Below are 13,777 nucleotides of genomic sequence, written 5' to 3'. Positions count from 1 at the left end.
ACACACACACACACACACACACACACACACACACACTAAACCCTGATATTGTGTTAATAACTGTCACTCATAAATCATTAACCTTGAGGCATCCACTTATAAAAAGATTTCCAATCAGTACCAACATTGTCCTCTATCTCTTCCAATCTACATTTCTCTCTCTCTCTCTCTTTCTCACTCTCTCTCCAACACACACACACACACACACACACACACTTGTTTTGGTATCTTAATGAGGACATCTAATTGACATGATGCTTTCCCTAGGCGCTAACCCTAACCATCAAAAATAAATGCCTGATCCGAACCCTCAAACTAAACCTAACCATAACCTTATTGTAACAATGACACTAAAAACACATTTTGAGCTTCAAAAATGCCTTCAAACTCGTGTTGATGGGCATTTTGTCCCCAAGTGACTGTTGGTCCCCACGAATATAGCAGCTTGCCAATTTTCTGTCCTCACAAAGATGTCTAAACATCTAAACGCACACACACACAGAGGAAAACAGAGGCGTCAGACTGGCTGAGTAGCTGAGACTGGACTGGCTATTAGTAAGATTTTAGGTTCACAGTGAAAGGTTTGTTTTTGCAAGCAGCGTATAAAAAGTGTAAAATCACTTGGATGCAGAAGCAGAAAAAGACACATCCAATCATGCAAACAGAAATGCGCGTGTAAACTCTGCAACAAGCCTTGCCGCTCCAGCACGATCCGGTATTTACACAGCAATTAACAGCACAGCTCAGGTGCCTGTTTTTTTGCTGTTTAACCACATGAGCCAGATGTGTGTGTGTGTTTCTTTTTTTCACCAGGCACAAAGTCTCACGTTGCTGCTTAAAATAGTCCAAAACCCTTTTTTTCCATCAGTGACTATACACAGAAACTTGTGCTCCATTTCCACAGACTGATTTGACACTAATTAATTTGATGTCCCTTATAAAGCAGCAGACCTAGTTAATGGAAGCGAGCATGCCCTTAAAAGCTGAGCGACAGAGAAAGGTGGTTCGGTGGCTCACCCTCAGGCACCTGGGAAATGGAGTTGACAGGTATCTGTCTGTGTGCTGTTAATGGGAAGGTTGGTGTTCATGCAGCGGGTCAGGTCCCATCTCTTTTGTCTTTTAGACCGGGCGGAGACGGAAGGGGGAATATATTTTCGACATGGGTAGAAGTCTTTATGCTTACAGAGGCAGGCAAAGCTTAACTGAGCCTCAGCTAATGAACCATTCACAGACCCCTTTTTCCCTAAACACCAATTGTCCAATGATGGTGAGGCAACTAGCAAAGCTATGTCAGGCTTTCATCGTCCTCACAAGCCAAAGTAGGGGGCAGGTCCTTCAATATGAGAGATAAATGACTTTAATAAGTTTAAAGAGCCTCTTTAGCCTCTAAAAGCACAAACCCAAAAGAGAAAGGAAAATATTTAATGATGTCCTCATGTGTTAGAACATAGGTTTAATAGAGTATGAGGACTATTAGCATATTATTAACAAAACACAATACTTTAACATGAGTCACATAGACAATAAGAGGTGTCTGATTTTTACATTTTCCCTATCGTTTAGCAACATGCTAGGTGGCAGGGATTATGGCCAATACCTCTGCACACAACCTCAAACAAGCACACATGAACATGCAACACAAAGGCCGTAGATATGTTTATGTAAATATATGCAAATTAGAGCCCAGTGCAGCCCATCTCTAATACTTTAGATGTTCCTCCTAGAATAAGTGTGTTCATATGGTTAATGAATAGTCAAAGAGCTCACTGCATTACCACTACTGCACAGAGCACATCCATTAACCCCACCCCTAACCCCTCTTTCTCTTCACAAGGTGTTGTTTATACTCACGCTCAATTACAGCTCAGGGCCTCTCTGAGCTTTAACCTCTCCCTCCCTCTTTCCTCTTTCTTTCATTCGCTCACCTTGGTGTTAAAAGCTTCCCGCACAGTCTATTGTTGTGTTGTTTAAATAGACTTCTTGTTCTGGCATTCAACCATTCACCTGAGCTGGATTTGGACACGCACCACAAGCCATCAAATCCCTACGGGCATTGCAATCTTAATCACACAGCTATATAGTCCTGCCGCTTTTTCTTCTTCAAATGCGTGTGCACTGAACTGTGATTTCAACTTTGCAGAATTCACGGTCTACTCAGCGAGCTCTTAACAATAGTTTTGGTCAAAGGTCAAAGTCTTAACAATGGAATCTGGGAAAACGTGTAGCCTTTGCATGCTGCATGTACAGATTCAAGTAAATGTTTCCAGCCTAACACTGAAAGAAGAGAAAAGGTAAAGGAAAAAAGAGCTCATTATGAAAGAGGGGAAGGCTTTTTAACATCATGAACACACAAACATTTGCCTGATAGTTGACCAAATGAATCCCAGTGGAAGCCATGCTGTGTTTCACTTTTACCTTGAAGAAGAAGCACTATTAAACATGAAAAATAGTCTGAGGTCATCTGAGAAGTGTCTTCTCACTCCATCTTCTTTTATCTAGATCCACTAAAGCATCTTATCTCTGCAGACTTAGCAAAGACACTCTGTATTTATATGTCAGATGAAGATTTTTAATAAGCTTGGGAGATACAAATTAATTTTATTCAGTTCATTTCACTTTTATTTATATTGCACCAAATCACAACAACAGTAGCCTCAAGGCTTTTTATATCTTAATGGCCCCACAATAATACAGGCTCATGGAGGGTCAGCTATCTGCTGTGACCTACTGGGGGTAGAGTAGGGAAAGAGGACAAAGGACACACTGTGGTAGAGAGTCAGAAGTTAATAATAACTAAGTAATTGCAAAGGGGAATATAAACCCATAAAGAGTAGAAAAGAGGTGAGTAAAGAAGTCCACCAGTCCTAACTACAAGCTTTATCAGAAAAGAAAGTTTTAAGCCTAATCTTAAAAGTAGAGAGGGTCTGCCTCCCAAATCCAAACTGGTAGCTGGCTATACCAGAGAGATGCCTGAAAGCTGAAGGAACCTTTGGAACCACGAGTAAACCAGCAGTCTGAGAGCAACATGCTCTATCGGGGTAATACTAAATCATGAGGTCTTCACGATAACCTGGGGCGTGATTATTTAAGACCGTGTGTGAGAAAAAAGATTTTAAATTCTATTATTGAATTCAAAGGAGCCAATAACGAGAAGACCTCAAAATTAAAAAAGAATGTGCTAAGAGGCTTCAACTGGGAGTGAGCTAAGTGGGCAGATTTTAGTCAGTGATGTCCATCTTTTCATTGACAACATCCGTCTATGGATATCCAGACAGCTGAACACAAATAAGCATAAACATATTCATCAAAGGGTCAGGCAGTGAGAGAGTGTGTGGGATAGATCAAGTGCTGCAGGTAATGTGCGAATGTCGTTTGTAGTGTAAAAACTTTGAGTTGTCAGTAAGACTAGAAGCATTTTTACCAGTGTTTCCAGGACCACATTTTGCATAAGCAGCACACACACACTAACACACAGCTCACAGACCCACAAGGTCAAACCACACTGACCTGTGTCTATGCCACAGTGACAAAGACACATTGCCACTGCTGGTGGAAAAAAAAAGTTGCCCACAGGGAGGACGCATCAGCTGCTATCACGCAACGATTCCACCCACGAAATGATTATACAGGTTGTTTGTTCTTTCTGTCTGAAATGACTCACATGAACACTACTGATCTGGCATATATAGCAACAAAAATCTGCATTAAGTGGCAGGGGAAGTGGTGGTGGAATAAACACGCCTAACTTCCCACTGGGGAAGCTCGACTCTTGTCCAGGACCATCTTTAAGTTTCGCTTTCTGTCAAAATGTCTTCCTTAGGGTTGCGAGTAGATTATCGCCCGTTCTTCAACACACTGTTTTCACAGCAACCATTTTGGCATGAAGTACTAGGTAAACACAGGTGTTACTAATTACATTAATGTCGTTTGATCCTGTCCTTAATTAATGTGAACAGCAGCACCTGTGTTTGTAGATTTTAATTGGAAAGGGATGCTTTGAAAAAGGTCACTGTTTAAACATGTTAGGCAGCACCATGCTCCTATGAGTTGTACGTTGTTATGGGGGGAAGGTGGAGGGGATTAACTTTCGGATATCTTTCCAAAAATAGGAAAGAAATCACCCTAAATGTTTAAATCAAATGCAGCCTTGATGTGTACAGCGGGCTAGTGAGGCTCATTCTTGTGCTTTTCGCCCTGCAGGCATTAATCAAGGCAGCTGTTACAGAATCAACCATTTCCCTGATGACAACGACTATGACACAGACAGTTCGGAGTATCTGCTACGTAAGTGTTCCCGACTTGTACATTTCGTCTGGTACCGGTAAAACTGTGTTACTCCTAAAAGGAAAAACAGGAAGTCCTCTGACATTCAGCATCTTGTCATTTGATTGTGAAAGCAGACAGATAACTCACTTATCTATGTAGAGTCAGAAAGATATACGAGACAGTGAGGTTTCACACATTTCAAAGCTTATTAAAGCATTATTAAACACTATTATATGTTTACAAGCAATTTTTTGGCTGTATCTATTGGATAGCCTTCATCTTTATTCTACTCATTAACTGATGTCTTAGATTTTACATTTCAGTTGCAAAATCACTGTTACAATGAGTTTAAACCAGAGTTTTCCTTGTTTTTCTTTGAAAAACTGGCTTAAACATGACTTGTGATTAGTCTGATACACAATGAATATTCTGTCACTGGAGACCCATCACTTAAAGCTGATTCAGAATCTGCCTAATATGCAAGAACAAAGGAGACTTGTCAAGTCCAAACTCAGTCCATTAGCCAGTCTAAATAAAAGGAGGGCTTAATAAAGGACTTTACAGTTGAATAAGCTCATTCATCTTTGGAAACCTGTAAAATGGCACAGTGATTCATTTTAGGGTTGGTGATAGTCAGCGAGAGTGCGTGTTGCAACCCACAGCTGATTAGCAAAGCTTTGTCACAACAAAGCCCCAAAGCATGACTAATAATGGAGCTTAAAAAACAGATCAAAGAAGAGGTTGAAAAGAAGTGGTACTGGACTCAAAAGGTTAATAAAAAATATATATTTTATAATATATTTGATAATTTATGAAACTTGGTTGTTACATTAATTCATACAGTCTTGAAATAAACTGCATTTTTAAAGCCGTTTACAGTGACTACTCCATCCACTGCAGGTGTAGTTCGCGCCTCCAGTGTGTTCCCCATCCTCAGTACCATCCTGTTGATGCTCGGCGGGCTGTGTGTTGGGGTGGGCCGAGTCTACAACAAGACAAACAATGTGCTCCTAAGCGCTGGCATTCTCTTCGTAGCTGCAGGTGAGCTGGAGGAAGCATGCACTGTCATCCATGTTTACAGTCAAGTCCAGTCTTGCATCCTGTTTTTACAAATGGAGGGAAGTAACTTGTACTTTGTCAGAGGTGCAATCATGATGATGAGCTTTATTTGCCACTAAAAAAAAGGCACCATATCCATTCTTCACATATCTTACAATACCAAGCAAAAGTCTTGCGCGGCCCCTGATTTATTTATATTAGAAAAATGGGAACCAGGTTCAGAGAATTAGTGAGACATATGCAGAAATAGATGGAAATACTGCAAATAAGGCAAAAAATAGGGTTTGTACAATTTAAATGAGCTTGAAAGTCAATATTTGGTATGACCACCTTCATTTTTAACACAGCCTGAGCCACAGCAGTCTCTTAGGAAAGCTTACTTGGCATTTCTTTAAGTAGTCTTCAGGAATAGTTCTCCAGGTGTCTTGAAGGACATTCAAAGCTCTTCTTTGGATGTTGACTGCTTTTTGTTCTGATCTCCTTCAACATGATCCAACACTGCTTCAATAATGTTGTGCTCCAGGCTCTGGGAAGGCCAATCCATCACTGATAGATTTCCAGGGATCAATGTCATGCTGAAAAATGAAGAGGTTGCCAACGTTTTCCATATGATATTATTATATGTTGGATCAAAATCAAAAAAAGGGAACAAATCTACCTAAGGGTATCAATACAGGAACTTGAACATGAATCTGAGGCAGTTTTCTATTTTCCAAATTCCATAAATTACCCAAAATACCCTGACAGAGTGTTTTTTTTTTTTTTAAATATCTGTAGGCACTTGATATTGGATCTCTCTCCTGACCTCCTCCGCACATATCGATGAGGATTTGAACTAAAAATTTCAAATTTATCACTCAATAAGACCTCCAGTTCTTGTGTAATTTGGCATACCTCAGCCTTTGCAGGCCTGTTTCCCCAGCCATCCTTCTACTGAGACCATTTCTGATGAGTTTTCAGTAGTTGGATCAACTGAAGAGTCAAATCCATCTCTCAGGTCCTGTGTCAAGTCTTAGCTGGATTTTTTCCCCCCCCATTACTTAAGGACATGACTTTCAGATACTGTTTATCTGCACTGTAAAAAAAAAAAAAAAAAAAGTAATATAAAAGTATTTTACTGTGTATTTTACAGTTTTGTACTGTTTTTCTAGAATATCATTAAATTTACATAAATAGACTGTGATTTTACATTTCAAATGTAAAATAGCAAAATCACTGTAAATGTAATAAAACATAATTTTCTTGTTTTTTAAATGTATTTGTCTGTACATATGCAAATTTAGATAGCTTCTTAGGACTTCCACTTCTTCTTTGGTCCTCTGCTTGTGCAGTTGCCCTTTCAAGGACACACTGTGCACTTATCTAGGAATAATCTAGTTGGTACAATACTACGATTTACTTTTGTTGAACTCTGCTATTTTTGTAGATTCTGCTAAAAGAGGGAAGTAATTATAGGTTTTGTTTGTGACAGTAACAAAGAGGCTAATGATTCAATTCAAAATTGTTTCTTTGCTGTTGCCTGTTATGTGTAGATACAATAATGGTTAATCCCCTGAGCTAGGTGCCTTTTTTATGCTTCAGTGAGTCATAGGTTAGTGTTAAGTGGCTTAACAAAGAAAAGTAATCCAGTGAAAATAGTCAGATACAAAGACTGGACTGAAAAAACAGCAAACGCTCCCATACAAAAAAAACCAAATTTTTTTTTAAAGACCTTCAGAAAGCCTGGAGAACTGTTGTTAAAGACCACTTTAAGATATTACAAGCAAGTTTGGAAGCAACATATAAATAAATAAGGTGGTGGCTCAAGATTCTCTGTACTGTAAGAATCAGAGTGTACACATTTAGAACCTCTGTTGTGACGAGAGCCTGTAAACGCTGGTTGTTGAAGTTTCTCGTGTTACTGAGCCTCACCTTTCATCTGTTTCTTGTTTATCAGGTCTGAGCAACATCATTGGCATCATCGTCTACATCTCAAGCAATGCAGGAGATCCCAGTGACAAACGTGATGATGACAAGAAGTACACTTACTCCTACGGCTGGTCCTTCTACTTTGGCGCCCTCTCCTTCATTGTAGCCGAAACTGTGGCCGTCCTCGCCATCAACATCTACATCGAGAAAAACAAGGAAGTTCGCTGGAAGGCGCGGCGTGAGTTTATCCGTTCACTCTCCTCCTCTTCTCCGTACTCAAGGATTCCGAGCTTTCGCTACCGCCGGAGGACGTCGCACGCCAGCTCTCATTCTACGGAGGCTTCCCGGGAGAACTCGCCCATTGTTGGTCTGAAGGGGGCGGCATCTTCCAGTGGGGCCCTGGATGAGTTGTCCATGTACGCCCTGGCAAGAGACAGCGTGACAGAGAACACGTACAGCCCTGAACATGAGGCTGCTGCTGAGTTCCTCCAGGTCCATAACTGTTTCCCCAATGATTTAAAGGATGGGGTGAATCGCAGGACCACACCAGTGTGAGCAGTATTTTGTGTAGCTCAAAGTTTACCAGATGAAGGACAGAAAAAGAAATGAATGAATGACAAAGCGTTGGGCTAACCTGCAAGAGACTGAGCACTTGTGACAACCTGGCATTTCACAGAGAGAGTGTCCACTTTGAAAAGGACCTAAGAAAGACTGGAGGACGCTTTATCATCTGCTTTTAGAGAATATTAAAGCGGAATACAGTTAATATTGTATGTGCTGTAGCCAGTCCAACATTAGCATTATCTTTCAACTGTGCCAAAATTCTTATATGAGCAGTGTGTCAATCGCAAATGATATTTGAGTAATGGTGATTGTGCTTCGTGGGTAAACCTGAGAGGGAAGAGATGTGCCATTCAGCAGTATTCTGCCCACAAATTAAATACCAAGGTGCTAACTGATATGTGCTCTTCACCATAAAGGTGTTCCCTTTGTGTGTGCGCGTGGGTGAAGTTTCTCTTCATTGCTTTCTGACAGGCAGGATCTGTGAGCCATGGTTAACATTTTGGAAACAAAGATCTTTTCTTTTATGTCTGATCCTGTAGTTTTGTTGCATAAACCTAATCAAACAATGAGTGAAAACTGAAAAAAAAGGTATAAGTAAAAAGAGTTCTTTCCCTAAAGATTTCTGCCACTGCTTATGAGCGTGGCTCTTTTTCAAACTTTGCATTGTGCCCTCATACTTAGTTCTGCTCTATACTTTAATTGTGGGTTTGAATGAGAAAGTTTATGTACTGAGTCTTTATGAAACAGCTCAGTTGTAATGTATACAGTGTTTAATATTTGAGTAGTAGATTGTGCAAGTTAGAAAGGTAGCAAGGGTTTTGCCTCCCTTGCCGTCTCCTCCTTTTTTCTTTCCTTATTCTTCTCTGACATTTGTCTGTGGAGCAAAATGTCCTTTTCTTTGTCACTGGAGCACCTCTTTTCAATGGTCCTTTTTTTTTTGCCTACTTCCATATCTGCCTGCGATCCTTCCATCACACCCCCTGATGGAGGCTACATTGTGTATGTGCCTGTCACAAAAGAAGAGAAGCTGACAAAAAAGGGCTGCCCAGAACTGTGAAAACAGCACAGGTCAGGACTTCCTTTAGCTCTGAATGGAGTCTCGACATCCAGGAGGATCGGAGCCAGGCGGCAAATGTGTGTCTGTCTGTCTGTCACAAAGCCTGGCAGTCCATCTGCTAGCCCCCCACCTACCCACCCAACCCGGCTTCTATGTCAAACAGAGGCCCCAGACAGAAGCAGAGGGAGCTGAGTGGGTCCCTGGAAGATTTGGCTATAATAACAAGATATGTGTGTTTCATCTTGCAAGTCCTTCACTGCTCTTTCTTTTAGTTTCTCAGGAAATACAGTGCAGTGTTGGCAGGTTGAACGCTTTTGAGGTCCTTGAAGAAATGGACTGTTGATAAAGATAAACCTGATAAAAAAAAAAGACAAAATGCTGTTACGGCATTAATTTAAAGCTGTGAGCGTTTGCTTGAACTTGATCTCAGAGCCAGGTTTCTTTGGGAGTCGGCTCACTCAACCACAGAATAGTATTTGATTGTATTTAGTGCGCCTGATATTCCTTTAGAGATATCACTTCACATATCCAGCTGAGCACATGTTATATGAAGCCATCAGTATGATTTGTTCTGAGTGTAAATCTTTCACTTTTATATTACAGTGTGGGGAAAAATATGTTTGTAATGTAAAGCTGCAAAGTTGTGTATATATAAGCACAGAGAAGAAAGCTGAATGTGCAGAGACATGAACAGAGATTCAAAGCATTATTTTACAGAACAATAATAATGCCTTGATAAATCTGGCAGTGGTTATGTGTTTCAATTGACCTTTTTATATTCAGATAAACACACGCTGTTTTTGCTGTGAATCTATTACGTATTCTGTTTTGTACGGTGAAGTGCAGTAAGTCTGTTTAGGAAGAGAAACTATATTTTCTATTCCATGTGTATGAAGCAGCTGTACCTTACTGTATGTGCTTATGTTGATTTATGGCTTACTATGGATATAAGCACATTCTTTTTCTTCATCAAGAAAATTAACTGTAAACATTTGAGGATGGATTTTCTGGAGGGAAGAGAGTCGGATGAGCTGTTTTGTTTAAATAGGCGGAGAAGAAAAAGTACATTTCCATGTTAAAACAACCAAACCGGCCACAATATCATCACTATTGTAAGGATATTTTCAGTGCCTTTGTTCGACGTATAATCTATTGTAAAACCTGCTTTTAATGTTCCAATCAAAAAGCATTTTTATTTAATCTGAATTTACAATGTTTTTGTCTCTGCCACTTTTTAGGTACTACCCCAAACATCACGTGTACAGATAAATAAACAAAATCAGGGTTAAACTGTGTGTTCAGCTGTGATTTTTAAGTGCACACTATCGTGTTCATAGTGGCATTACTAACATGCTAGTGGTACTGTTGGTATCATATCATCTTTAACAGGTTGGCGGCGAAGTAAAAAAAAAAAAGTTTACAGGTCTTTATGTAGTCCCATGAAAAACTAAGCACATCCAATGAGTTTATAGCTTGTAGAAGCTATAACTGGTTACACTTTATAATAACTACACACTATTAATCATTAGTAAAGTATTAGTTTATACTTTAAAATAATGAATTAAGTATTAAGTAATGCTTAACCATTCCTCAATAGTGTGTTAATATTATGAACTGCTGCCTAGTAACCTGGCATAATCATGATTTTTATCAGCCCCTCACATCACTGTGGAGGAGTTTTGACCCACTTATCTTGTGTTGCATCAGTTCATTGAGGTTTGGGGCATTTGCATATGCACAGCTCTCTCTGTCCCGCCATCATTTCACTCAAGTTGAGGTCCTGACTTTGACTGGGCCTTGCAATTTTTTTTCCTTTTCTGCGGTGCTTGTCGTCATTGTCCTGTTACCTGGCCAAGTTTCAGCCAAGATTTAGCTGTTGGACAGCTGTCCTCACAGCTGACTCTAGCATAGTTTGGTATGCAGAGGAGATCATAGTCAACTCAAGGTGCCCCGGTCCTGTGGCTGTAAAACAAGCCCAAATCATCATCCCTCCACCAGCGTGCCTGACAGTTATGATGTGTTTGTGCTGATATGCTGTGTTTGATTTTCACGAAACATGGCACTGTGCTTCTCCACTTTTGGCCTCATGGTTTTGTGGTTTGCAAAGTTAAAGAAGAAGAGGCATTCTCCTGCAACCCTCCCAAACTGACTTTTTTTACTGACTTGATTGTCATGAACTTTAACATTCAAGGTGTTAACGCCGGCCTGAAGAGTCTGAGATAAAGCTCTTGGGTTTGTTGCAGTTTCTCTGAACATTGCATGGTCTGACCTTGGGGCAAATTTGCTGAGACATCCACTCCTGGGAAGATTGTAGCATTGTGTTAATGCACACCTGAATGCTTCAGAGCAGCAAACTGTCAAAACTTCAGCTTTTATAGTGGTTCTCACTATAAAAGCTGAGGATCAGTTAATCAAGTGCATTTTAGGTACTATAGTTCAGGAGGTAGAGTTGGTCATCTACTATTTGCAAGTTAATTTCATACCTTTTTAAAGTAGTCTTATAGGGACAATCTTCTGTCAGAGATTTCTGTTGAGGTTTCTTTGAGTGCCACCTGTCTGTGTTCCCATTTAAGAAGTTTACACAGAGATTTAGTCTCCATGAGTTTACTTAACAAGCACGATCCTTGCTTATTTGTCATGTGGCCGCTGATGATCTGATTTTTAGAATTTGCATCAGAGACTTGCGACATGTTAGCAGACAGCTGTGATTGCACTGCTTGCTGCAGTTACACTGCCTTCTCTTCCTTCTCGTTGATTAGTCATTCTGACGTTGAACCTGTTGATTTTGTGATAATAAACATTCACAGTTTAGCAAAAAAAAAAAAAAGGGGGGGGGGGGGTGTGAAACAGCAGCAAACAAAATCAAAACATTACCAGATTTTTAAGGGACAACTGCATCATTGCTATGCTGGCAAGTAAAGCAAATTTATCAGCTATTTACAGCCACATGCAATCCTCTTCATGCAGCTTCTTTTTCAATGAAAGTTCAATGGTTCATTCAGATGTTTGTCTGACCTTCTCAGAGTCCTAAATGCCTCTTCTATTCAGCTGCATGAGACTGAATCACTGTCATCTTGAATAAACTATGAGCCACTTCAGCCTTGGAGGATCCACATTGTTTGACAAAGAAATAAATCAGCAGGAATCACACTGATGGCAGAGCTCTATAGATCAAAATGTTGAAAAGCTGCTGCACTCTCACTCACAGCGATACCACCTGGACAAATGAAGCAATTTTTAAGAATATATATATCAAGAGTCACCCGGCTGATTCAGTCTGTGAGCAAAGGAGAGGAATTGGTGATGCTAAATAAAGCTGCCCATATTTTCTTCCTCATTTCCAAAAGGCTATGTATTTTGTCAAATGTGTTGTAGCTGCTATTACTGCACAATACACCATATATGGAATATCTGCATCATGTGTGCTGGTGGATACACAGTGAGATACTCCACATTTAGCTTCGCATCCAAAATGAAAACTGCATTACTCATTTATAGGTGTAATCACACTGGTGTTGGTTCATTTTAATCTAATTAGGGGAGTTATCTTCAGATGTTAATATCTGATGTTGCTGTACAGCAGCTAAACCAACCCTTTGTAATTTCAGTCTAATTTCATTTTTCTTCAACCCATGCTCACAATTAACTCACAATTCACCATCCCAAATCCCCTTAGCTAAACCTTGCCCCATAAATCGATGGTCAAAGCTTTTGCTAGAACAAGACAAAAACGTGAGGGTGGTGCCACCGAGGCGAACGTGCATTGTATCCAATCCCATCGTTTTATAGAAGAATATTAACATGACCTTCATAGAAATGGCCTTGGGGCATGGGTAATCTAATTTAGCTTGAGTAATGTTGCCTGTCATTAGGAAATGAATACAGTTGGGTCCCTCTGAAGGCTGTGCAATCTAGTCTGGTATGGGTAAAATTAGCCACCAATTAAGGTTGTTTTTCATCCTGGAATAAAAACTCTAACAAGGAAGCTGGCTGCCATAATTGAAGTTAATCACTGCTGAGCTCAGACGTGGCAGTCCTGATTTCAGGAGAGGTGCTTTTGTACGTTTCGTTACTGTCATTGCACATTTCCAGCACTGACGGCTCACATGTGATACTCCCGGTAATGCTGATAACAATCCATCGAGTGGCACTCACAAGTGAGTCAGAGCTGCCTTCTTGCCAGATGCTGTCATCTCTTTTCAGTGTCTCTCCCCGCCGGTCGACTGGCATGGGGTGATTCCTCCAGTATGACACGGCTGTTGCTTAGAGACTGCGCCGCTGTGAGGTGTTTGGTCTCTCCACAGTCACCGGGGGATCGCGAGCAAATGAAGCAGGTCAGAGGGCCACGCTGCAAGACAGGAAGCACCAAAAGACACTATTATTACACAGTTAGAGACAAGTGGCTGCTCTCACAGACTTGACGAGCGACTGGCCCTTTGGGAGAAAAAGCAGTTTTCGCTGCAGGTGAGATGCGATAATGAACACAACTGTTTTTCATCTCCTCTCGCCCCCCCACAGTGGGTGTTCTTTATTTAAGACAGATAGGAGATGATTTATCTTTTATGATCAATTTCTAGGTTGAGTTAGTTACTGATGGCTACAAAACACTCTGATCCTCACACATTAAGTTCATTTCTAAGAAGATGAGATATCAGACTGGTGTGCCAGCGTTATATCCTTCATCCTCTCAAGCGACTTTCCCCTGACTTTTTCTTTTTTGTGTGCTCTTGGTTTAATGTTTTGCCTTTCAGTGGTTTAATAGCGCAGAGCTGTGTGAGTGTTGCAGGACAGAAAATGGGCCAGAGTCCTGTCTAATGTGGGTCACAGTGGTTTATTAAAAGCATGTCCATTTATTCAAGCCTTTCATAGGAAAATGGTTGATTGTGCCTTTGAAGTGCATCAGGCTTTACCAGATTTTTCCCC

General features: G+C 40.5%; 1 protein-coding gene across 1 annotated transcript in view; it reads left to right on the top strand.

The window, feature by feature from the left end:
- LOC102192500 (voltage-dependent calcium channel gamma-4 subunit-like) overlaps positions 1-10,133 on the top strand; it is an 18,295-nt gene extending 8,162 nt beyond the window's left edge. Inside the window, exons 2-4 of the mRNA XM_005734588.1 lie at positions 4,201-4,284; positions 5,167-5,307; positions 7,262-10,133. Of these exons, the coding sequence (XP_005734645.1) occupies positions 4,201-4,284; positions 5,167-5,307; positions 7,262-7,788 (752 nt within the window). The 3' untranslated portion in view covers positions 7,789-10,133. The remainder of the gene's footprint in view (positions 1-4,200; positions 4,285-5,166; positions 5,308-7,261) is intronic.
- Positions 10,134-13,777: the final 3,644 nt, after the last annotated feature.

Source organism: Pundamilia nyererei, unplaced genomic scaffold (genome assembly GCF_000239375.1).
Source record: "Pundamilia nyererei isolate P.nyererei 1_Seehausen unplaced genomic scaffold, PunNye1.0 scaffold00059, whole genome shotgun sequence".
NCBI classification, from domain to species: Eukaryota; Metazoa; Chordata; class Actinopteri; order Cichliformes; family Cichlidae; genus Pundamilia; species Pundamilia nyererei.
Note: the sequence above shows the minus strand (reverse complement) of the source record. Positions and strands in the feature narration are given on the sequence as shown.